The sequence below is a fragment of the Talaromyces amestolkiae genome, assembly GCF_001896365.1.
Source record: "Talaromyces amestolkiae strain CIB chromosome Unknown scaffold24.1, whole genome shotgun sequence".
NCBI lineage: Eukaryota > Fungi > Ascomycota > Eurotiomycetes > Eurotiales > Trichocomaceae > Talaromyces > Talaromyces amestolkiae.
In genome coordinates this window covers 316,122-341,957 of record NW_024468060.1, presented here as the reverse complement: position 1 = coordinate 341,957, position 25,836 = coordinate 316,122, and the positions used below count along the sequence as shown (strand labels likewise).

General features: G+C 45.3%; 8 protein-coding genes across 8 annotated transcripts; 4 read left to right on the top strand and 4 right to left on the bottom strand.

The window, feature by feature from the left end:
- Positions 1–661: 661 nt before the first annotated feature.
- On the top strand, positions 662–1,441 carry BHQ10_009447 (uncharacterized protein; the record flags this gene model as incomplete). Its single annotated transcript, XM_040882363.1, has 1 exon — positions 662–1,441. One exon carries the CDS (start codon positions 662–664, stop codon positions 1,439–1,441), a length of 780 nt encoding a protein of 259 aa, XP_040737949.1.
- A 1,520-nt stretch (positions 1,442–2,961) lies between these two features.
- BHQ10_009446 (uncharacterized protein) lies at positions 2,962–4,181 on the bottom strand (the record flags this gene model as incomplete). Its single annotated transcript, XM_040882362.1, has 4 exons — positions 2,962–3,355; positions 3,724–3,807; positions 3,865–4,087; positions 4,145–4,181. 4 exons carry the CDS (start codon positions 4,179–4,181, stop codon positions 2,962–2,964), a joined length of 738 nt encoding a protein of 245 aa, XP_040737948.1.
- A 1,834-nt stretch (positions 4,182–6,015) lies between these two features.
- On the bottom strand, positions 6,016–7,672 carry BHQ10_009445 (uncharacterized protein; the record flags this gene model as incomplete). Its single annotated transcript, XM_040882361.1, has 2 exons — positions 6,016–7,384; positions 7,479–7,672. The coding sequence occupies 2 exons, from the start codon at positions 7,670–7,672 to the stop codon at positions 6,016–6,018; spliced, it is 1,563 nt and encodes a 520-aa protein (XP_040737947.1).
- A 398-nt stretch (positions 7,673–8,070) lies between these two features.
- BHQ10_009444 (uncharacterized protein) lies at positions 8,071–10,023 on the top strand (the record flags this gene model as incomplete). The annotated part of the gene is made up of 1 exon (XM_040882360.1): positions 8,071–10,023. One exon carries the CDS (start codon positions 8,071–8,073, stop codon positions 10,021–10,023), a length of 1,953 nt encoding a protein of 650 aa, XP_040737946.1.
- A 707-nt stretch (positions 10,024–10,730) lies between these two features.
- BHQ10_009443 (uncharacterized protein) lies at positions 10,731–12,212 on the top strand (the record flags this gene model as incomplete). The annotated part of the gene is made up of 1 exon (XM_040882359.1): positions 10,731–12,212. One exon carries the CDS (start codon positions 10,731–10,733, stop codon positions 12,210–12,212), a length of 1,482 nt encoding a protein of 493 aa, XP_040737945.1.
- A 1,164-nt stretch (positions 12,213–13,376) lies between these two features.
- BHQ10_009442 (uncharacterized protein) lies at positions 13,377–14,365 on the bottom strand (the record flags this gene model as incomplete). The annotated part of the gene is made up of 2 exons (XM_040882358.1): positions 13,377–13,986; positions 14,043–14,365. 2 exons carry the CDS (start codon positions 14,363–14,365, stop codon positions 13,377–13,379), a joined length of 933 nt encoding a protein of 310 aa, XP_040737944.1.
- Positions 14,366–16,601: 2,236 nt separating this feature from the next.
- Positions 16,602–18,297, top strand: BHQ10_009441 (uncharacterized protein; the record flags this gene model as incomplete). Its single annotated transcript, XM_040882357.1, has 2 exons — positions 16,602–16,838; positions 17,044–18,297. The coding sequence occupies 2 exons, from the start codon at positions 16,602–16,604 to the stop codon at positions 18,295–18,297; spliced, it is 1,491 nt and encodes a 496-aa protein (XP_040737943.1).
- A 5,908-nt stretch (positions 18,298–24,205) lies between these two features.
- On the bottom strand, positions 24,206–25,456 carry BHQ10_009440 (uncharacterized protein; the record flags this gene model as incomplete). Its single annotated transcript, XM_040882356.1, has 1 exon — positions 24,206–25,456. The coding sequence occupies one exon, from the start codon at positions 25,454–25,456 to the stop codon at positions 24,206–24,208; it is 1,251 nt and encodes a 416-aa protein (XP_040737942.1).
- Between the last annotated feature and the right edge of the window lie 380 nt (positions 25,457–25,836).

Below are 25,836 nucleotides of genomic sequence, written 5' to 3'. Positions count from 1 at the left end.
CGACCGAGCACACTAGAAACTGCAGAGGCCTTAGATATAGAGACTCCATCAGCGCTATCCACCGGAGGTGTAATACCAATTAAGCTAAAACAGAGAGTTAAGTCCAATCTTTAAAAACAAAGAGAAGGTAGGCTATCTAAGTTAAAATTATTTAATAACAACAAACAACCACTCAAGCCTGCTAACAATCAATCAGTCGATCAACTCCTTGATGGTTTCTGCAGCCCTATCATAATACGCTAATCCAACAGCCAATAGGTGATTGTTGAATACGATTGGGCACGGATCACGCACACGGACAATTAGACTGCCACAAGGGCAGCTGGGGCCAATGGGATGTGAACAATTACGATAGTCACAATAGCTGAGGCAACCCCATTCAACGGCTCACAGTTCCGTTTTCGGTAATGTGACTTGGATCAGCTATTCAGATACGAGATCGCTCCTTTCCAGAGTCTTCATGAACTGGATATAAAGGACTCAGGGAGCCACGGTTTGACGGACATTTGTCCCTAAAAATATAAATCGGAATCACTGAGAATAAAGGTTTTTTTTATCTCGTCAGATTGTTGACGACACAAGAACTTTAAAACCAACAAATTACTCAACAGCCATCCAAAAGACAGTTTCAACTATGTCACAGGTTCAGGCAACAACAGACATGGAACTCCCAAAATACGAAGTCAAAAGCTCTGCTCTTTCCATCGACTCGGGTAGCACAGTCTACTCCATCGACTCCAAGATCACAGCCAACTCAATCGAGGAAACAGATCCAGCATACTACTTCTACTCTTCTCGCGTCCTCCTTATCTCTGCTCAAGGTATTGGGTTATTCCGCTTTCCATCCCCATACAAAGAACTCGAAATCCCGATCTACAATAGCAATGGCTCTATCGCTTATATTTCAAGACGTGAATCCAGACACTCGGGGAATGCCATTCTCTCCGATCCTGAAGTTGGAGATCTGATTCACAGTGAATATTTCTTTGGTCCCGGTCGAGATCCTATCATTTCCATTCTCGAGACTGGCGGGAAAAGCGAACCGTCCCGCACTAAGATTTCCTCGAAGTGGTTTTCACGAACCACTACCTTTCTTACCCCAGACGGACATGAGCTAGAATGGAGCTATGGAAAAAGAATAGATTCTCATAACCAGAGCGAAAATCTAATCATTCTCAGATTGAAAAGTTCTAGTTTAGAGAAGCACGGCAAGATTCTTTCTCAGCTTGTTCGTAGTGATCAGACAAGAACCCCCGGGTCTTCCAAGTCTCGTGCTGGAAACGGTGGTCAATTACTGATCGATGAGAGTGCATCGAAATTTGTTGAAGAGCCTTTGATTGTGGCAACGTGTTTGTTGATGTTGAAGAAGGAGATTGATCGCAGGAGGACGGTGCAAATTGCGATGATGTCTGCTATGATTGGTGCTGGTGCTAATTCCTGAAAGGTTACATATGTGTCCATCCGAGCCAGATTTATGAGTAGAGGGTGTCGTTGAGACAACGGGTTGAGTGCTTGAAGATATAGCCACTACAGTATTTGCAGCAGCAGCGATGCGTTATGACAATCACATAATTTTGAGTCTTATGATTTACTTCCTTTAAATATTTAGAGGTATTCATGAAGGCAACACACGGGCGTCTTCTTGGCCGAAATTGATACTTCGTCATTCTCCCCAGCTTACTTGAACATCGACTTCTCCAACAGAGCTATCCAGCTATCGGTCTGGATCAACAAACGCGTAATATTCATCCCCACCGGAGCCATCCGTAAGCATCTAGAGGTCCAAGTTTTTGTATGAGTCAAATTTCCGAGTAGCTACCAGTGAATTACATACCGCGATCTATATTTCACAACATCAGATCCTACGATTTCGTTGATTTGAGTCAGGCTAGGCGGCAGTTCTGAGTCAGATAAAGTATGCTGAAATGTAAACAACGTCAACCCCCGGCGTTAAGGATATACAGAGGCTTCGCCCCCGGCAACCTCCTTTCGTAGCTAACAAGTCATTATTTAGGAATATCAATTATATGTTCCTGGCTTCGTTTCACAGGACTGCCGGTTTCCCCTTATCCAAATCCAGTCGAGTTGGATCCTGGACCGGATTAAACCGACAATAACTAAGATAGAAGATATCCCCTATACAGCCCGATGCCCGTATGAGTTTGAATGCCTTGCTGACTTAGTGACTCTCACTGTTGTATTTGACTAACTTATGTCAAAGAACTATGAGGAACTATAAATATAATAGCAAAAAATGTATTGACGTGAAAGTTCCGGGAAGTCCCATGATTGGAAGATATTATTTCACGCTTTTTGCAGATGGCTATGGTTATGCGGCATATCAACTTTTCATTGGCCAGAAGCCAAAAAGACTTTACCTGTCGCCTCATACCAGATCATTTATAAGGCAAGTGAGGCAGAAAATCATCGTGCTTCTTTGAGCGCATTTTCTTACGGAGTATATCACGATCGAACGATTCCATACCGGGAAAAATCATCGCTACAGGTGCGTTATTGTTATAATTGCAGGACTTGACGAAAGTAAGTATAAAACGACCAGTCAAGAGCTGTGATAATGTACATCAAGACGACATGTACAACCAACAAACCGCTCATCATCCAAGCAGTGCCCTGGTGGATCTGGAGTCACGTATAGCTGGAATTACGCATTATACCCGTCGCGTCACCTCCCCCCACCTAGCGGTTGGGTTAGGGTTAGGCGAATGACTCTATTCCCAGCTCACCAACTACCAAATCAATTTCTCCACCGTCAAATACTGCAAAACTACGTTGCTACGTCAAAAAGAATCGCCTCATAAAACGCCGCCATGAGGGTGATTTGTTGAGGTATGAATCAATCAAACCTGTACTATGTTCAAATCGGGAGTAGCTAGGGTGCAAAAGCATAATCATCGCCAATATGGGACGTTCTGAGACCCATCAACGATGCTTCGGGCGATATCACCGTAGTTGTAGTTGTTGCCCATCGTACAGGCATCGGAGACCTGCTTGGCGGGTTGAATCAACCAGCTTCCTGAGATCTGCAATGGCTTCAGTGCTCTCGCTATTCGAGGATGCGTAGATCTGAATATTGCGTTCGAAGCCCGGGAACACGGGATGATCGATACGCGTAGTAGGCTTGTCCCAGGTCCATTCAAGAATCTTTGATGCTGACGTGCCGACATCTTCCATGCTTTTGAATCCTTTTGATGCTGTTTCTAAATGTTGTGGTGGTGGTGCGGTCGCGTCACGCCGAACACCTTGCAGAACGAGATTTTCGCCCTTCACGGGAGTCACCAGAGCACCCCCGGCCATGACTTGTGATTCACCTAGTAAAACTAGGATCAATCGATAGCTCATGAGTTAAGGAGTGAACTGCTAAATTTACAGCCGTTTTTTCTGGCCTAATCTGGACTCGCAAATCCAGAAATTCCATTCCAATTATTTTCAGGCGTGATTTCGTTTGTATAGCGCTGGGTAAAGGACTTTGAATATGATGGATAATAATAAAAATAAATGCGAAATAACTGTACTAAAAAGGCCATAAAAACAGGTCAGAGTTAAGCCACTTACAATTCAAGTAAGGTCATAAGCACTGAGCAAGTTATCCAGTTTATCCCGATTGAAATTGCAAGAAACATAATTTCCGACCGTTTTGAGATATCAACGTTACAGAATCAAATAATCTCCTTCAATTTTCCGGTTTTAATATCAAAAACAAACCCTTGAATGTTCTGTTTGAGTTCCTCGCGAAGGAGAGGTGATCCCTTCAGGAATTCCACATCATCCTTGACTGAGTGCTCAACACTATTTAAGGTCATATTAGATCAGCGATAACTGAGCTTCTTCAAACAGAGAACTTACTCGCCAAGAATCTTTCCAAATTGCATCCTCTCGATCTCTTCTTTATATTCAGGAGCCCTTTTCATAAGCCGCGCTCTTATCTCACCATCATTGAAATTGCGTGCCCCGCAATCCGTATGTCCAACGACAAGCACATTCTCAACACTGACCAAATCGTCCAATGCTACCAGATTAGCTAGAGCAGGTCTCGCACGAGCGCCTGAGTTGCGAACAATGAGGACTTCTAAAGAACTTTATCAATGTCGATAACAACCTCAGTCTCGGGGCTTGAAATCTTTACCCTCAGGAACTGTTATATTCAGGAACTTCTCTGGCATGATTCTTCCATCTGTGCAGCTGATGATCAAGGTTTTATAGGCTAAGCGCCCAGATTCTTTAATTTCAGCAATGGTCGGAATGGCTGTATGAGACTGGGAGTAGATTCTAGTCAGATATTCTGGGTTTAGTGTCGTGTGGTTAACAATCAGTTGGAGATGACATTGCTGGGTAACATACTGGTTACGCTCCAACAAGTTGGAAAGAGTTGCAGTAGGTGACATGTCTTTGACTAGCTTCGATGACTGTCGCTTTTCTTTGGTATACCACGTCTTGTTGACAACTCAGACTCAGATATTGATTAATGGAAGTGCCCCAAAGCTATGTCTCAATTAATGCTGGATTTGGAGTTCCTCTTTATATGCTATTATTAGGGGTATTCATTGGTCAGGACCGTCCGAGACCTGGCACCCAGCATCCAGCACCCAGTACCCAGATCCTCTCCACAGCTATGTTATCAAACTGGCCATTAATAATCAGGCAAAACATGGTGCGTAAATTACGGATAAGGCGGAACACACGGCATTACCCGCGGAAATTAGATTCACCATTCGTCCCCAAATGATGTAAATTCCCTCACATTTTGGAATTGTGCTGTTTCTGTCCGGGACTGTTCTAATCCTGTTCGAGATCGCACTGTATTACATCGATTCTGAGTTGGGTGTAGAAACCTGGTCTCATGGATTGGGATAACTATCAAAAATGTTACAGTATCCATACAATGATTATTGATGTCGGAGGGTGAGGGCGCCTTTTAAAATTTACTCGGAGAAGTCATGACGTATGTGTAGGTTGTGAAAGATGCCGTTCCGTTTGCGGAAAAAGCGACAACCTGGCGATATGGAACACCCGCAGATGGAGAGTTCTGGTTGAATACTCGCAATGGTGAGAGCGACAGAGACCAAATATAACATTAAGGTTCATGTTGTAGGTTTATATTGACAGCTACACAGTGCCAAATTTATTTTATCTGAGGAGACAACCATAAAGACAGGTTTGCATTACCAACTCAGCAGCAAAATTAAACCAGACGTGAGAAAGCGACGATTCGAAGAAAAATCCTGAAAGAATGAGAAGACGAATGGAAGACCTCTCGCAAAGGGGCTCACCTATTGAAAATTGAAATCAAACTGTGAATAGGAGAGAACATCTCCTTCCGCGTGAATTGGATTTTTGAAAATGCGCGTCCAAATCCACCTAGAATTGGCTGTAACTTTTGCGGTTTACTCACCGAATCCAGGACTATTGATTGATCCTAGTTTTACTAGATGAATTACTAGCGATAGAGGAAGGTACTGTGATAATACTTCTCATATGTAAAAATCTTATTCTATAAGATGTGACACTTTCTCATTCCTAAACTCCAGGGCAGCTCTATCGATGCAAAACTAAGCATACAGAAAGGAAATAAGAAGGAAGGCTCTGTGTGAGAGCCCGCTACGGCTCTTCATACCGCGGAGGCCTTCATGGCGGTGCATAATTGGGAATGCATGACAACGCAGATAGCTCTTAGGGATTAGGGCAGTCACAGCATCACAAAGGACTGAGCCAGGCTCGCAAGGCGTACTCCGTCACAGAAAATCGACCGTTTGACGCATACATTGCCTACTTAAGAGTGTGGTCTTCAGCTCGAATCGTATTAATTTCCTATACCATTATCCAACCCTAACGATAGGCGCTCATTGCCCAGAAACCCTTGCTCCATTAGGCCATACAAGAGGTCAAGACTATCAGCTGTTGACATACATCCAGATTTCGGTTACAACAGGTAGTCATAAAGCTAGAACCCGCTTTTTAGACTACTCACGATGTGTAAAGAGAAAGTTGAGTCTGCTCTTACTCAAACTGATACTCGCCCATTTTACGTGGAGGCACATGACGAGTAAACATCCAATCAATCTCTTCAAATGTTCTGCCTTTCAACTCGGGCACATAAACCCAGCTCCCGACTGTCGCAATTAACGAGAGGCCGCCCCAAACGAAGCCAACCTTTCCCTTCATGTTGCCCTCATCTGGATTGACCATGTACGGGATCACAAAATTCATGATTATACCGAATAAAGCTTGGACAGCGGTGGCTAAAGCCGTGGTCTTTGCGCGCAAGAGAGGGCTGGACGCTTCTCCCAATAATACAAAGGCAACAGCGCCGATGGTCATAAAGTAAAAGAAAGCGTAAATAACGGTGCATGAAGCTTGCACCCATTTCGCCGCGCTCGTTGGAATCAAGTCCATGATGCCGATCAATAGGAGAAGAGTAGTGAGAATCGCCATGCCTCCGATGAAGAGTTTGCGGCGACCGATATGGGAGTTATTGATCATGAACCAACTGAGGATGTTACCAAAAACACCACAGGCGGTCACACCGACACCAAGATTAAATGCGTGAGAATCGTCTAACCCTGCGAGCTCGAAGAAGTAGGTGGAGTATCCAAGAACAAAGATGATGCCGACCACGTGTTGACAAACAAATCCCCCGCATGAAATTCCCGTTCGAAGCAAGTTGGTTCCTTGGAAGCAGTCTGTAAACTTGGCTTTCAATTGCTGCGAGCTTTCCCCAAGAGACAGTTGAATTGCGTCCAGCTTGGATGTAACGTCGTAATCTTTCCCCCAGATACTTTGCAATGATTTCCGGGCTTTGTCGATTTTGTTTTGTTTGACGAGGTACCATGGTGATTCCGGAGCAAAAGGGAGTCCAGCCAACAAAAATAGAGAAAAGAATAATTGTATAGCAAATGGTCCTCGATATGCCCAGTGGTCGCTACGATTGCTGAATCCCTTAACGACTGCGTTTGATAGTAGCTGACCCACGCTTATCCCAAGGTTAACGCCGGCAGTTGAAAGCCCGCGCAACACAATGGGAGTGATTTCACTGCACACCATAGGCCCGAGGGTAAGATAAAATCCTAGTCCCAATCCTAATACAATCTTGGAGGCTAAGAATGCACCAGGGCTAGGAGCCAGAAGCTCTCCAATTATTCCGCCAGTACAAACAACAATGCCACAAAAGAGAGACCGCTTTCTTCCGACGCGATCAGCGAGCCAGCTGCAAAGGAAACCTCCGAAGAATTGACCGACCGCACTACAGACGTTGAATGCAGACTGCCATCTGGCAGGGAGGATTACCTGACCAGCTGATATATATCCGAAATCATGCCGGAACGCCGGAACTGCGATCATAGCACCATTAATTTGAGCATCGAAACCCCTGTGTTGATTATCTTGGGTCAGCCTGTTATTTTTACAAGTTCATCTATCCATCCATTAGAGGAGATGAATAAAGAAATATAGATGGATCGTACCAGCCAGTGGAACACATAGCCCAGTAGAACGACCACCAAATCATGGTCTTGTGGTTTCTCCAGACCGAGGAGAATGTCATGTTATGCTCTTCATTATTCGCATTATTCGCCGATGCGCCCATCTGTTTTGGCTTTGTATCTTCGATATAGACCGCGGTCTGATCATGGTCAGTCTTCACAGGAGAGTCGGCCATGGTTAAGAGATCTTGACGAGACTGATCGTCTCAGGTAGAGAAGAAATTTTCCCACTGATTTGTTTTCTGATGCGAGACTAAAATGTCAAAAAAACGCATTTTGACCGGTCGTCTTCTCGGATTTTATAGACTTGTGTGTGAAGGCCTTGTTATGGTAACCTGATCATTAGGTTTCCTCCCTATAATACTTGAATTTAGTCACTAAGTTACCGACGTAGTGGTTCTCCAAAATCTGGGGTTTTTCGACCTTACCTCTTACAGCCACGTCTGCGGTATTCCGCGATGCGGGGTCGGAACTCCCCCACAGCAGGCGAGCTTAAAAAGGGGCTCATCTCCCCTTCAACAATCGTTTCCACTTTCCCCTGCGACAGCCCGCGCATCGAATCACATCGTATTCCATGGCGTCCTCCGAGGACCAGGCTCTTCCCTTGCAGACGCAACACTTGAATGAAAACCCTAATTCATCTCCGTTCGAACTGCTACCAGCTGAAGTCGGCGAAAAGCGGCCCTTGCCCCGTGGAACTGCCTCGTATCCTCGCAAAAGGGCAGTCACCGCGTGTCAAGTGTGTCGGGCAAGGCGGACGAAATGTGATAATCGGAAACCAACGTGCTCATTTTGCCTAAAAGTCGGTGCGCGATGTATCCAGTCGCCGGTGGATTTATCCAGCTTTGATCCGGCAAGTCTCAAGCTTCTCGAGAGGCTGGACGAGGTCGAATTGGCTATTGGGAAATGTCAGAGCGCGATCGAATCAATTGGATCACGTTTCAATAATAATACCTCATCAGGTACAGAATCCAGCAGTTTCCGGCGTGCTGTATACCCTGATATCGACCGAACGAGATTGTTGCCTGCATCGATTAAAACGATATGTCAGTGGCCAACTTTTGAAACGGCTGGTCTGGGGCAGACCGGGGGAGAATTTGCAGCATCGACTTCAGCCTCTCCTGCAGAGATAGACACCGGCTCCACAGTATCCATAGACGACTTGCAACCCCGCTTCACCAAGCTCCTACTGGACAATTTCTTTCAATACATACATGTAAAAAACCCTGTTCTCGATGAAACTAGAACGCGGAGGATGGTGTTTCGTCTCTGTATGGATGGACTGGATTGGTCCGCCGAAGCATGCCTTGTGCTTCTTGTTTTGGCTCTCGGTGCAACAGCCACTCCATTTGAGTACCCGAAATCTGGGATGAAAGATCCCGAGACTTTGCCCTATGCACGTACATTCTACAATGCCGCTCAAAAACGTCTATGGGCGTCTTTCTCCGGGTCTAACCGAGCTCTACAAGGGCAATGCTTCTTTTTGTCTGGGGTCTACGCGACGACGATGTTTCAACCAGAAACTGCCTGGAGGTTTTTTTTACAAGCACTCGCTTGTTGCCAGGGCTTTCAACTTTTACGGAACGCAAATTCTTCTTTAGAAAGCTGGCATGCACAAACTTTAAACCTGCATGAATCACCATCTTCGGATCCTTCGGCATCGTCACCATCCATAAATACTACAGAGCAAACGATCTATTGGTCCGCATGGAAGTCTGAGCGGGAATTGCGCGGGTATTATGAGATGTGCGATTTTCCCCCGTCAGTGGTCGACTTGGGCTACCCGCTATTCTTTCCAACACCCCCAGTCGCTGCTGAGAATGATGTCTCGCCAGGAATGGGTAACGACGAAATGCAGTATCGAGAGCGATTGTCTTGGTACTTTTACCTTTCTGAAATATCCCTTCGACGTCTCTCGTTCTGTATTTCTAACGGCATTGTGAAATTCGAACCAACGGGAGAAGATTCCTTTCTAGACGGGCTGGCTAAAGAGACTCCAGTCTACGAAGCACAGGCAGAAGAGTGGGCCATGAGGTTGCCACGGATTGTATCCATTGCAGGTCCGCCTGACGAAGACGATATTTGTCGGTTTGTTCTGAGGGGCCATCTCGTGAACCTGTACGAAATTATTTATTGGCCGTTTATCGATGCATTCATCAATGGCGTCCCCGCCGATGGAGCAGATCGACCCCTCCTGTGGAGCCTTGTTCGTAAAGGACTTGAGAATCACGTTGCTAGACTCTGGGTCAATGAACCGGGATACAAACATCGCCATCATGGCACACTATTCCTACTTCATTCTTGCAACCGAAGTGCCTTGATTCTTATTGCTGCGGCAGCTTCGCTAAAGCATCGGCTTGATCAAGGTATTCAGCCGAATCTCTTTATGCCAGCAAGATGGCATGAAGCTGTAAGGCTGGCTATTGAAATGAATCGTTACTGGGTGATGGAGTCGGCAGATAGCCAGTACCTTCTTCAGATTCTTGAGAAGGCGTATGCGTATGTACAACATTTGGAAAGTCAGTAAATTTAAAGTCAGGTCCAAGTAATTTAAATCATTCTTTGCTACACTTTCTAATCTTCTCATTAACAGGGGACTGGCAAGATGGTGGATAAAGATGGGAATCTCGGACCAGTTTAGACTGGCGGAGGTCTGCTGCTTGGGGAACAGCGATAAATATCTGATCGAGCTAAGATGTCAAATAGACACAGGTAATCGCGATGACAGGTTGAGGACCTTCCGGTCTGCTTCGACGAAGCTGGAGAGGGCCCGAACCACAATAGGCCAGAACATGTATAATAAACTACTGCTATGTTTTTGATCAACATTCAAAACCCCAAGGCTAAACTGGTTGAATAATAATAAGAAATAATGGCTTKGGGGCCCYGTGACTCTTGAAGTCTGTTCATCCCGGGCCGTCGCGGAGTATCGCAGCTCTTGGCCTTCAGACGCGGAGGTAATTCTGTTAATTCTGCTCCCATTGACTAACTCTCCATTGTCGGTAAAATTCTTGGAATATGCAAGCGAAGAGATATTCTAGTTCATCGGAGTTGATCCGAAGTGAAACTCTAGAAGTATTATGTATATATTTACGCCTCCCTCTCGCCATCAATTTTGGACTCTCAAGAAGGGTCTGCCTGGATTCTATAAAACAATTTGTCTAATTAGTCTCATATCATATCATCTCCTTATATCTCAAATTTTGGCGCTATCAATCGAAATAGAGAGTGAAAATGGCTCCTCACCTAGATATCGCAGAAAAGCCCGTCTCAAGCAACGGCACAGTGAGCAACAAACTCACACTGCTCCGAGTCTCCGAAACAAACATCGTCGATGGATACGGTAATCCAGTCGTCCTGAAGGGTGCCGGCCTAGCCGGCCACCTAAACATGGAAAATTTCATCACAGGCTTTTCGGGTCATGAATMCCAACTCCGCCAAGCCATGACTGAAGTACTGGGTCAAACCCTGGCAGACTACTTTTTCGAACGCATGATTCATCATTGGTTCACTGAACAAGACGCTGAATTCTTTGCCTCGTTAGGGTTGAACTGCATACGATTGCCCTTCAATTACCGGCATTTTATTGACGATAAACAAAATCCTCGTGTTTTGAAGCCAGACGGGTTCAGGTATCTCGACAGAGTGGTGGAGATCTGTGGCAAATACAATTTATACGTGATTCTGGATCTACACAGCGTTCCTGGAGGTCAGAATCAAGACTGGCATTGCGACAGTGGTCTGTCAAGGGCATTGTTTTGGGAATTCGAACTATTTCAAGAACAAGTCATCAATCTGTGGGTTGCCATTGCAGGGCGTTACTGCAATAACCCCATCATTGCCGGTTACAATCCTCTCAACGAACCAGCCGACCCCAACCACATTGGGTTGTTGAACTGGTATGACCGCGTCGAGAAGGCCATTCGGGAAGTCGACCCAAATCACATCCTCTTTGTAGATGGGAATACCTATGCCATGGATTTCTCGCATTTTGACCGTGTTCTACCCAACACAGTTTACGCGTGTCACGATTATTCGAGGATGGGATTCCCTATCCCTGGTCAGCCGCTGTATGCTGACACCGACAATGATAAAGCAAAACTGAAATTTCAATTCGATCGAAAAGTCCAGTTCATGCGTGATTGGAACGTCCCAATCTGGAACGGCGAATTTGGGCCTGTCTACCCAAACCCAAAGGATACGGATGCTGCTATAACAACTCAAGCCCGCTTGAACATGCTCGGCGAACAACTGCGTATATACGCCGATTCTAATGTTAGCTGGAGCATTTGGCTGTACAAGGATATCGGATATCAGGGAATGGTTTACGTCGATCCAGAGACACCTTATATGAAGCTCATCGAGTCATTTATTGCCAAAAAGCAGCATCTTGGCCTTGATTTCTGGGGCTGCACCAACAAAGAAGGGGTGAGCGATGTGTATGAGCCATTCGTTCGACGGTTGAAGGATATGGTTCCCAAGCATTTACAGAATAAAAAATATCCGCCTACATGGAAGTTTGATCGTCAAGTCGAACGCGTCGTGAGGGAGTCCTTGATGAGCGAGTATTCAGTATGGGAATTCGCAGAACTATTTAAGGGGAAGAACAAAGAAGAGCTAGAGGAATTAGCAAAGTCGTTCGCATTCGAGAATTGTGTCAAAAGGGACAAATTAAATGTGGTATTGAGGAAGGATGCCGTGGCTGGAAGTCGATAGTCATATTGACCTCATGACTGAAGTGATAGGTCAATATACTGTGCGGCTTTATGTCATATGTTTTTGCTGAAAAACACCTAGAAACATAGATATCTTCTCCGACCTTGCTTATCTAGACGCTCAAACTGATTCCATTGATACGTGTCATGGGAATGTGTGAAACTCGGCATCGACGTGGCTGTTCATAGAATCCCAGGCCACGAAGGCGTAGTAGTAGTAGTAGTAGTAGTAGTAGTAGTAGTAGTAGTAGTAGTAGTAGTAGTAGTAGTAGACTCAGCAAAAGGTTGGAGGAGCCGTGACTTGGCTAACTTAAGTAACTACTGTACGAAGTAGTAGGTTACTTGCTTGGTAGCTTGGCCATCCCTCTCCACAAGTCGAATTATTGAAATTGTTCGCCTAACTCCGATGACCATTGAATTTAACTTTCGTAGTCTTTTCCTTAGGGGCAAGGGCTATCGATTGATTTTATGTTTACTAGGTGCGACGCTGGCAATGACTTCAAGCGCACTGGGAATTTCGTTGTCGGTTGTTACAGTAATCTCATTCCACGAGGCGTTCACGCGAAGACCACGATGATTATGACCGAGACTCATCTGGTGGGCAGGCAATAACAGGATGAGCAAGGAAACGGCATGTGTATGTATCTCTTGATGACATTCTGGGCAGTCACAATGGTGGCCGCAGAATGCCAATGGTAACATGACTTGGGTTTGGTACTGTAACCTCCTCCGCCTTTATGAACTTCAGTCAAGTAAAGAGCTTCAAGGGGGCGTAGATTTTAACTTTAAAGAGTAGTTATTATATGCATGAAAGGATTACCGCATTCACAGTGCATGATTAAATCACCATTCGCGCGACCTTCTTGGATACTTTGATTATTGGTCATTGGTGAAGCCGCCACTCCATGCTGTATTGAGAGACATGCGTCAATACTATCGTCATCAACTCCGATCATACTTGACAGGATTGAGAGAATACATAACTAGTGAAAATGTAGGATTGTCGGCAAAGAGATTCGTAAAGTTGATTTATAAACCACTATCCATTAGACTAGGTACAGATTCATATTCTGGTCTATTTGGTAATCTTAGTTCAGCGAGGTGTCACGGTAAATGAGATCCATCCGTCCATCTATGATAGGAAACAGGATAGCGGCTGAGTGGCTTAGGTCTCTACCTCTTTCCAGATTTGCACTGCATCACGAAATGTGCGAGTTTTCATGTCCGGAAACAGTCTATTTATTGATAGATTAACATCCAGATCCATCTCACCGTCGATGACTCTTACTCCTGCTGCTGCGACCATGTCCATTATAAATGCCTCATTGATTCCAGGGAACAGAAGTGCTCGAGCGGTAGGAAGCAAAGTGCTTCTGTGTTCAAGTAGATTTTCTTTCTGATCATAGTGCTTGTGGAATGTAACGCCTAAAATCTCTTCAGCGACGCGAACCATGTCGTTGATGGAAAGACGATCACCGATCAGATGATAGCGCTTCTCCCAGTGTGGCAGGKCCAGAACAGCCGCAACAAAGCGACTAATATCGCTGGTATGGGTCATCGCTATAACGCCCTCTCCATCACCTGGAATCGCAGCGAACTTCTTTTCGAGGTCGATCCAGACGGGAACGGAGAATGGCAAAGGTGTTGGAACTCGCGGTGATGTCATATAGTCAAGAAACATGCCGTTGGAAAAGAGGGTGTATTCCAGAGAACTCTTATCGAGGCGTTCCACGGCCTTCAACTTCCAGGCATACGAAGGCAGGGCTTTCATATGCCTAGAGCCGGTATATATTAGTCTCAATGGTCATTCCCGACATAGAGTGATACATACTTTGGTTTATATATCATGCCAAATTCACTCGGGATGAACCTATAGGTCGACCTAGACCGGTCGGCCGCCTCAATAAGATTCATTTGGGACTCGCCACCGCCGTTTTCCATAGACAGAGCTGAGATGATAGTGTGGACCTCATTGGTCTCCAGCGTGGCCTGGAGGCTTTCGATATTTGCGTAGTCGACGATGATGCATTTTGGATCATCCTCATGGGCGGTGCGGCTAAGAATCAGGCACTCGTGCAAGCCACGCGATGCGATACCTTCGACGATGGCGCCTCCAAGGCCTTGGCCGCCACCAGCAACTGCGACTTTGATCATGCTGACAGCCTCACAAACGCTTGAAGAGCATATTTAATTTGTACAGAGGTAATAGTGGTAGGAGTACTCCGTGGTTTCATTTAAAAGTTTTATTGGGATGTATTTTGGTGGAACTTTCGGAACCGGAAGTCTGGATCCCCGGTAGGGGCTGCGCCGTAACGTCGATTTTCCAGGACTTGATACACATTCTAGGGACATAGCCCAATGTGTGTTTCCGGCAATAACGGACCGATGAAGCCCTGAACGTTTACCGGAATGACTTGCTTGTTTCATGCTCTAACTTCGTCCGTAGCGTTTCGTCCGTAGCCGTTGAGTACCAAGATAGACTCACCAAAAACTGAAGGAACGCTTGTTCAGTACAGCTTCACCCCGCACCATTTATTCTGGCCTGAAATCAACCGGGTCGAACCGTTGTCAGAAATCGAGTTTCCGGCTCTATTAGGAGCATGCTTCTAAGGAGGCTAAATAACGCCAATTCACGCGGTTCGTCCGGAGGCGCTTTGCAGAATACTATCTGGACGTTATGCTTGTGCACTGCATGCTGAAACTTTTCGGATGACGAGGCATCCGACCCATTAGTGATCTGAGGCAACTTTGCATCCCAGGATCCGTCGGTCTGTAGCGTTATCCAGTTATGGACAATTCTGTTCGGAAGACCTCACCGTAAGCTCCGGTTTCACTTTGTTGTATATTTAAGTAGAAACATACTATACTTACCAAACCTATGAAACCCCAGGTTTCAGACTTTAGGAATTACATTCGAGTTGGTGTGCAACCCGACCTTGGGACACATCAGGAAGAATATCCATGGAACTGCAGAAAGCCTGACAAGTTTGTTAAATAACTTTGCAGTTCTAAAAGATAGGGTCACTTTCCCATCCACGCATCTGCTCAAAGCCGTTGATTCCCATCCGATAATCCATTATCGTTTTGTTTATCCCGTTTCTACACGCATTTACAAACAGCCCCATTCTGTACGCCGACCTGACCATCTAATAGATCACCAGCATTCAATAGCAGCCTTAGCCTCATTCCCACTTTGATTACCGATCTGCACCGCCTCCCCATCTCTTTTCAAAAAGAAGGTGTCGTGCAGTCTGCCCTACGAATCCACAACATTAGGGCTTCCTTTAAGAACATGCATAAACGTATTCCAACCTTCAGGGACAAGATACAGGAATAGTCCAGCGTAGGGCGAGAAGATTATCGCTTGCGACTACTTCTCGAACGAAGATCGGTCAACACCAACGATGCATTCAGAAAGATTTAGTAGTCATTACAGATAAAGAAGTCTTGAAAGTTGAGAATTAATAATCCTATATAGGGGGAAATAATTGATTTATAGTGTTGGTTTAACGATGGTCCGTATTACATCACGAAGCATAGAAGGGCGATCCAACAACCCTACGGGGTGAGCCTGTTTATAAGCACGAATTCGTATATATTTAGTAGTTCTTTATAGCTCTTTAATACAAATCACTTGAATATAACAGTGAGAGCCAGCAAGGTATTTATACTCATATAGGCGTTAAGCTGTACGGGGGATCTCTTCTATCTTAGTTATGTTTAAGACTTTCATATATCAGATTGACTACTGTTACTATTTACTTGGCTCACTCTATCGACGACAACCTTCGAACCATTATGTGGTTCAACCAAAGCCTAGCGTACCTCGACACAACGCTGTTTAACTAAGGTGGATCCAGGTCCGTGACATGCGGTGTATTTGAATTATCTGTACTAGATAGGAAAGATGCCTAGTGGAGCATACCTACATTATTTACCTTTTTCTTGGGATTTCGTGCATCTTGCGCATGGGTGTACATGTAAATCGGTGTTTCTATAAGGATTGCATATGCACATGATATATCAGTTTCGAATAGTTATCAATGATTCAATGACTGATTCAGCTATCACTGACTCATTATCTAAGGTCGAAGCGTAACGTTAAATCTAACTATCCGACCAAGCTAGTAGTTAATGTATTTCATGAGTAAGCGGGCCGCACGCTACAGCTCGGGTGCAACGGCATCTTTCCACATACCTAAATCAATCACTTTTGATCCATTTCATGCGTGCTAGGTTTAATATAACCCCGCCCTAACTGGACAATAGCGGAATCGGCTGGTCTGTCACCGGAACCGGGACCCTCAGAGCAGACTATAAAAAATGCATCGCATCACGAGCAAAGGTCTCAGTATCACGATACCATCTACTCAGCTCTGGAAATCTCAAAATGAGTACTTTATTCATTGGAAATGACGAAAGGCAAGCTGGTGATGGCGATGCGATAAGTGCTTTGGCCAGAACTGCACCCGATCTGCACCAATCAAACGAAGCAGAGCAGGAGAAGTCAGATGCGATGTTTGATGAAGAGAAAAATGCTGCGAGCATACAGCCTGGAGATTCCAAGCGAAATCACGAAACCACAACAGCTGATGCTCCGTATTGCATACTGCCCGAGCGCCAAAAGGTCTTTCTGATGTTGCTTTGCTCCTTTGCCGCAATGATTTCACCCATTTCAAGCAGTATTTATTTTCCGGCTCTGAACAGCATTGGAAGTGACCTGAGTGTGTCAACTACTAAGATGAACCTTTCTATCACGATGTTTCTGGTGCAGATTCCTTCCAGAACTTGTTCATAGAGCGAAGGATACAGCTAACACACTCTGAGTATAGATCTTTCAAGGAATTGCTCCATCCTTTATTGCAAACTTCTCCGATATCCATGGTCGCCGCCCAGCATATGTGATTGCCTTTGTGATATATCTGGCGGCCAACATTGGCTTGTCATTACAGAACAACTATGCAGCTCTCATGGTCCTTCGATGTCTGCAAAGCTCTGGCAGTAGCTGCACCATTGCACTAGGGAGCGCAGTGGTTGCGGATTTGTCTACCCGTGCAGAAAGAGGAAAATACATTGGCTACGCGACCATGGGTGTTACACTCGGACCGGCTTTGGGTCCTGTTATTGGAGGTTTGATAGATTATTTCCTGGGTTGGCGGTGGATATTCCGCTTCTTGATTATACTCGCCGGTGTGTACGCTGCTCTTATCATAATGTTACTTCCAGAGACATGCCGTGTTGTCGTGGGTAACGGATCTGTGCCGAGTGCGAGATGGAATCGTTCTGGGTGGCAGGTTCTGAGTAGCGGATTCCGGCACGGAAGAAAAATATCGGAGCCAAACTATAACACTATGCAAAAAGGCAAACTTCGGCCTAATGTTTTTGCGTCTGCAGTGATTGCCACCAAGAAGGAACCTGCTATCATTCTCGCTTATGGAGCATTGCTTTATTGTGGGTATATAGCTGTTCTAAGCACGTTGACGTCGCAACTCAAGACACAGTATGCATTTAATTCCATCCAGATTGGGTTGTGTTATCTTCCCCTCGGTTGTGGTAGCCTTACGTCTCGATGGTCAGTAGGATTCCTCCTTGACTGGAATTTCAAGCGGGAAGCTGCACGACAGGGGATGCCCATAATCAAGAATCGACAACAGAATATTGAGAAGTTTAATGTCGAGGTAGCTCGACTCGCAATCACAATACCTTTTTTGTATGGAGGTGCGCTGTGTTTGATCGCCTATGGCTGGATAATGCAGTTCAAGACTTCTCTTGCAGGATCAATGATTATATTGTTTTTTTTGGCGCATTTGACCACAGGGGCTTTCAGCGGGTTGAATACGCTGGTCATCGACACGAATCGCGAAAGTCCAGCAACTGCCGTAGCTGCAATTAATCTCTGGCGTTGTTTGACGGGTGCTGGTGCTGTTGCAGCAGCAGGTCCGCTGATCGAGCGAATTGGAATTGGTTGGACAGCTACTTTTATTGCGTTCTTATGGCTGACGTTTAGTCCGTTGGTGTGGGCTGTTTATAAATGGGGATATGTTTGGCGAGAGGACTTGCGGAAGAAACGTGGGAGCACGGTCTGATCTACAAATAGTTTAGCGATGGAGGATTGAAGTAGGATCGAAAGAGGCTAGAAAAGAAACCTTAATCTTAACCCTGACAAAATGTTGGCCATATTTTACCGCGACGCTGGGAAAGGATAGAGCGCCTGAATCTATCTGACAAAAATGCGCTATATTCACAACACCATATGGCACATTATTTGGCACACAGATTGATAGAATCGCAGTCGTTTTCTTGTATGGGATACGCATATATAAAAGGGACAGGAATCTCAGATAGGAATGATGGATAGAACAGATCAATATTACACTGAATTTCCTCCATATATTTTGACTTACTGAGTTGGTGCTAGTGGTAAAAAGCCTCCAACACAAAATACTGTATGTAACATGCTCATATTGAGTTTTACCTTACAACAAACGCGGAGCCGGAAAGGGCCCCAGCAAAAGTATTAGATCTTCGCAAGTTGAGACATGCTTAAAACCTTAGCGGTAGCAATTTCTGATCAGTCAATGAATCAGAAAGCCCTCGGTTATTTTTTAGTATGGAACGCAATAGATAGACACGATTCCCAGATCGAAAGCAAAGCCCCTTTTGGCCTGCGGCAACTAGAGAAATTTGGAGCGGGGCACCAGGATGGATACGAGAATGCGAAGGGACTACTGAAGACATCCCCTAGATATTTGTCGAGAGAAGCAGCTGCAAATGTCACAGACTGGCACCCGGCGGTTCTTACCTGTTTAAATTTCTGTATCGAGTTAGAATATTCTGACTGGCTATCTCATTGATAATTTAACCAATCATTTCAGTGCATACACATTACCAGCTTACAGTCCAATCTTTGTCAGGCTAAAGAAAGCGCTTGCTTAGATGCCTTGTTGCCCCACTTGAAACACAGAGTTCTTTGTTACTCTTACATAGGAATCACAGAGATTTATACGGTCATCTGAAATTCGATTATGTCAATTTGATAGTGTAAGAATATTAAAAGTATGACTTAGTACTATAGTACTATAGTAAAGCTCCGTATCTTATAATATCACAGTGTTGCAGCGAAATTGAGTGATAGGCAGGTACCTATACGAACCATATTTTCCCTGCTACGAGGGGTTTTCCTTATTCAGCTGCTGCCACTTTTGTAAGGGCACTCATACTCTAGCTTACCAAATTTTAATCTAGGCTTACACTTATTAAGCCGTTTAGTATTAGTTATTTGGGCTATTTGCTGTGGAGATCGAGACTATTGTGGAGAGGTCTAATCGAACGGGTTGAGTCACGTTTGAGTACAAGATGTTTGGGTACTAAAATTGTTACTTAGGTGTTCATCATTGTCAGCAATCCCTCAAAGCCATGGAACCCGACATGGGTTCGAAGTTTTCCGCTACCAGTCTCACTCTATACTAGTGCTATCCTCTCTCTTCTAAGCGAGTCGGACTATCGCATTGAAATTTCGTATCACGGTATCTTCGACTAACCGGCAACTCAAGCCGAGCGTGAATTGATACACGTCGTTATTAAGGAGTTATGTTGAAAGATGTACTTGGGTAACCTGAGCTTGCGCATCGGAGTATCAAAAAGAACAGACTCGTTTAATAACTATAACGTGAAGAATTCTCTCTATGCAAAGGAAGAACTTCCACTTCGAATGTCGGTAGCACAGAGATGCTGTGATCCTCCAGATTATTCGTTGCAGACCTAACAAATAACCGCTTCTGATCAACACCTTTGTCCAGTCTGGCGACTTTCCAAGGATCCAGCCCATTCCATTCACTTGATCCTGTCTGAATTTTTCACTGCATCTTAGAAACGGGAAACCCCTAAAATGACCGTGAGGTTGACTAGGATAGATGAAAGCTTTGTCTTGATAACACAGGCTTCCCTTAAAACTTGCTCGTAAAGAAGACCTTCGTCTCTCAGCGGATCCATCCCAAAAATCTGCAGCACAGTCGACGGCAAGTGCGCATGGCCATTTGGGTGATTGAAGATGGCGTAACGGACAGCGTCATTGATATCCGGCTTGTAGCTGCGCATAAACATATCTATGGCTGACACAAGCAATAGTGGAGCGAACCTGTTTTGTTCGTAGTGAGGTAGTGTGGCCGATATTTCTCTGGGACCACCTCAGGCGGGGATAACCAGATGTTGCTCTGTCAATGATGGAGAAAGACAACCCAGCATCGTCACTCTGATCGAACTAAGTGCAATTAATAGATGGAACAGTGACTTGGGGGAACTTCAAAAAATGTATCGCGAATATATCACATACTTGGAGTCACATTGCAACCGATTCATCACAGCATCTAGTATGGTGCAGCGGTTTACAGATCTGAACCCGGTGAACTCAGTCGATGATCACAGCTTTAAAATAGTTAGTTCTCCATTTTGTGCATCATCATCAAATTCGTGCCCTTTTGGCGTCTCCCATCTGGTAGATCCGGTGGATGAGTTCGTTGTGATGAATACCTTCGAAGACGAGCTAGAATTGGGAGATTTACAAGATAGGAGAGCTGAGAGAGAGAGAGTTTACTCTAGCGGCCTGTCTGGCTACATGGTCAYCCCGCCATATCTTTTTCTTTGCGATTCCTTCTTGTATCTGATGGTTGTTATACTTCGAAACGGTCCGCAAAAAAAGGGGGGGGGCATACTATCGACCCGTAGCGCATTTAATTATCAGGATGCGCAAGTTCGCTTTCACGATGTGTAATACGTATTACTTGAAGTACGAAGTTTTGCAGTCAGCTCGAACAATCACTGAGTAGTAGTAGCGTTGATATACCTGCTGTCTCAGAGCCGCTACGAAGAGGGTGTGCTTTGTACACACCCAAGAAGAATATTATACAAAGATCCAATTAATCAAGGATAAAAACACACAATCCATAGTCATATTTGAATCTCGCATCATTTTAGAGGATCCGTTCGAACAAATCTCACCCATTGAAAATCTCTACGGTGGCCCCCTTTGGTTTGGTAAATTGACACAGCTGGTGTCAGATTGGCTGCGAGCTTAGGGCACGATCACAGATCAAAGAAGTAAATACAATTTCTACGTGTTGTAAAGCCCATATAAGTCAGGAGTTCACGACAAGCGCCTTTTTGAATAGAGATGTAATCCAAGCCTGATAACAATCTTCTACCTCTATTAGATCGCTACCTCATACCCAAATACAATTGACATTCGAATTCTGGATAGGCGCTGTCGCAAGATACAGGACAGCCCACGAGACATCTAGGGTTGTACTCGTTATAGTTTCTTTTGAATGGCCTTCGTCGAGACCTGCCGTAAGTGGTGTGAGAGTAAGCCATGGGGAGCCCATGGATATTGCGATGCCTCTGTCTTTAGTCTCCTGTCGATTTGCAGTGCTTCTAACAAGCCCCAGAACAGCATGTTTAGATGTTGCGTAGATGTCTTGTTCGGCAATGCCAAAGCAAGATGCTGCTGACCATGTAACAATAATGCGACCCCCGTTTTTTTTCGTATAATGTACGGCAAGCCTCATACCATACACAATGCCTTTTAAATTGAGGTACAATACCGCGTCCGATGGTGGTTTCAAGACCTTTTCACCATGCCTTTCTTGTTATATGTCAATATACTTGTCAGCCAGGTAATTATACAGTATCCGGTTCTTGGAGTCCTTCGATATGGACTGGTGACTAGCAGTCATGAGCTCGGGGTCTATACCGGCGTTGCAGCATACCGCGTATGGTGGCCCTAGATTCTGCTGGACCCACTTGAACATCTCGAGTTGCTCGTCCCAAGAAGATACATCACATCGATAGATATGACACCCATGGCCAATACGCTGCGCGGCTTCTTGCAGATTCTGCTCACGTAGGTCCACGAGTACAACAATTGCGCCATGCTCGGCAAAGGGCTTCGAGATTGCGAGTCTGATTCCCGATGCAGCTCTAGTTACCCATATCAATCGTCCTCGTATTTCTTCTGAGATTTCCCTACTGCTGGGTTTGTGAATGGTAGACATAGCGCCCCTACAGATTATGAACAATGGGAGATGAGTTGTCGAAGTCCAAAATGACCCTGAGCGTGCAATATGCTTCCCATACAGGCGTTTACTAAAATCCTGCTCGCCCTCTGCTCTGATGCAGGCGTCGGGTTCACATTAGCTTTTGCGCTTGCAAGGAAAAAAAGCTGACTCGATCGACTGACACATGACGCGTGGCGGTTTCCCACATTGATCGTTCTTGTTTCCAACCCCATGACAAGCAGCTTTACCTTGTGCAAGTTTTATTAATACTATCGTACAAATGTACGGTTTCGTGATCCGAAAATTGGCGCTTGTTTTTCAAACATCTATCGACCAATCTCAAAGTATTACTTCGGGTTTTTCGTTCCTTTCGGACATTTCCCCCTCGATCAACACACCCACGTAATGTGGAAGATATCTTCCTTTTGCAATGACGTCTGACATTGGACTTACGGGGAAGGTCGCCATCGTCACTGGTGCAGGTGGCGGACTAAGACGAGATTACACTGCTCCTGGCAAGCAAAGGTGTACAGGTTGTAGTGAATGACTACGGCGGTACGCTCGATGGGATAAGAGGAACCATTTCGAGAGCACAGAGTGTGGTGGACGAAATCATAGCCAACGGAGGAAAAGCAGTAGCTGATGCTCATGATGTGTCTGTCAGTGACGAGGTCAAGGAGATAATTAAAACAGCCATCAGGGCATTCGGAACTGTGCACATATTGGTTAACAATGATGGAATCTCGGGTCAACGAAGTTCCCACGACAATGTGAATATAGAATCTTACCGAAGGACCTGGGAAATTGCTGCATTGGGTACGACCCTGCTCATATCAGAGGTGTGGCCCTTTATGGAAAAGCAAATGTATGGCCGAATCATCAACACCAGCTCCGATTCAATTTATGGCTTTGGTGGTGGTGGTGATGGCGGTTATGTTTCTTCAAAAGGTGCCGTCTTTGCACTCACCAAGAATTTGGGAAAATTCAGTCATTCATTCGGAATTATGATTAATGGCGTGCTTCCTTCAGCTGTCTCAGCATGTCTGACCTCTCTCCATTTATTAGAGAAGTTACTCGGGCATACTTTGACACCGCAAAAGTTGCTCCCTTCGTTGCGGCTCTAGCTAGTGCCTCATGCACTGTCTCAGGAGAGCTGTTTAGCGTGGGTGGCGGAAGAGCTACAAGGACTACCCTTGCAACTTTTCCAGGTTACAGTAGTAAAACGGCTGAGGAAGTTTCTAATTTGCTTCTACAATGTAGCTAAGAGCTATTCTCTATGCTCTCTGTACCCTATTCCTCTGAGATATCACAACTGTACGGTCTTTTGGGGGACCCCCCCACCCACAGAATTTAATCCCAAAATTACTAAAGCCACAAATTCCGTGACAACCAACGGAAATTGAGTGAGAATATATTGACCAAGGCTAGAATGGCCTACAGGATGGATATACCCAGGAGAATAATTAATTGTACTAGACTAGGATCAATCGACAGCGCTGGAATTGGTGAATAAACCGCGAAAATTATAACCGTTTCCAGCCGGATCTGGGCGCGCAATTTCAAGAATTCGATTCACGCGGAAGGAGATATTTTTCGAAGACTAACTTTATGCCACGTATTTTGGCATCAATGTCGATACGGGTCTAGATATTTATAGGTGTCTGTAATTTTCAAGGTTTCCCGGTGTGTATTCAATGGCTCATATTTGCAAAATACCCTTGGTACAAGACTATTTCGCTAAGAACGCAGACTTGATCCTTTCTACATGGAACAACGGTGGAGGAGAGATTAAGGAAGTGATATCATGATAGGAAAAACAAGACACTATCTATAGGTACAGTAAAAAATCAAGACATATGCATAGTGTGTGGACATGTGTACCACTCATTGCCATAGATAGTCGGTAGGCATTGAACTCTGGAGGAAATCAGGATAGACAGGATTATGAAGAAAGTCTCTCGCACTGATCAGCTGGTCGTAGACCAAATGTTTTCCTACCAGCGCCCCAGCTTATTGCAAGTGGCTTGCGCGCATATTCCCGCAATTCCTTGTCATATTCGCTAACGATTCCTGACAGATCTTCCTGGTTATCGTGAGCTTTGATAATTCTGCGAGCGAGGTCGCTGGCATCCCGAAGCGCAGTGTTGACACCCAGTCCTCCAGTAGGAGGCATTGCATGAATCGCGTCCCCAAGTAATGTCACTCTCTCCCAGGACTGCCAGTCCGGGAGTTTTGGATCCACCGAAGCTATTCTTAAGGTCGACGTCTGTGTTCGATCTTGATGCTTCACAACTGCTCTGATACTCGGATGCCAATTTTCGGTTAGTGATAGCGCCAGATCTGCAGATTCTTCTTTGCTCAGGCTCAGCAACTTTGTATCGGGGAGCGGGGAATGTTCTTTGCGGAGTAGCAAGACCCAATAAAGGTAGTCATCGGGAAGTTCGATGTGCTCGATAGAATTCCCTTGATGAAAGCGTATAGCTTCGAGTAGCATCGTTTTTGGGACTCCGTGAGTTGTATCCTCCGACAAGAGGCTCATGCCCTGAAGCAGCTTGGCCGAAATCTCTGCTTCGAATGCCGAAGTGATAGGTGATTTTCCGTAAATGATTCGCGATTCCGTGTCAAGAAATGGGTACTCCGGTAAAATTTGTTTTCGGATCGAAGAGTTTAGGCCATCGGCACCGACAAGAAGTGATCCAGATTCGGACGTGCCGTCTGAAAAATGTGCGGTGACTCTGTCATCATGGGTTTCGAAATGAGACACGCACTTTCCGTAATGGAGCTCATTTTCGAGATTGGTCAGCAACACCTCGCGCATTGTTGTACGATCAACCGTGTATGGCTGCATCTGACCGTGAGCACCGGCAGGAGGTCCGCCGCCAGCTGGAAGAGGTTCAGCTGTAAGAACGTTCAAACGGCCACCGTGTGCTCCGCCGACAAACTCGGCTGATGTTTTCTCAAACAACTTCCATACTTCGGGTGTCAAGGAATACTGCAAGCCAAGAATGCCATCTTCTGATATGCGGAGGCGATATCCTTGGGCTCGAAAATCTCGCTTGAAGTCTCTCTCGAAAATTTTGAATGGTATGGCATGCTTCTTCAATGCCTGAGCTAGACACAGACCGCCCAAACCGGCACCAGCGATGAGCACTGGGGTATTGTTGATCTTAGGATAGACAGAGTCGGAACTCATTTTGTACGATTTGAAGGCTAAATAGGCTGTTGATAAAATCTGAAGTCGAAGGATCGCGGTGATGTAGAGAACTTCTGGATATTTGTTTTGTCCCTGGAGGCGAATCCCGGACGAACCTGATTACTTATACCTGAAGCCTAGAGCTAGCCTAGACGTGCTAGTGTGATATCTCGTTAACATGACTCAGGAGATAGAGCGATATACTGCAACTCTAAAGAGTCTCGAAGGATGTTCTGGTTATCTTCACGCCGATGTGACCGATGAGAGAACCTGGCAGCATCCCTGTTATTGGTTATTGAGTCCCAGTCCATCGGGAGTCAAGCTCCGCCCACCGACTACCCATCAGAGCTAGCCCCTTTTGGTAGCTGGTCGGCGAAAAC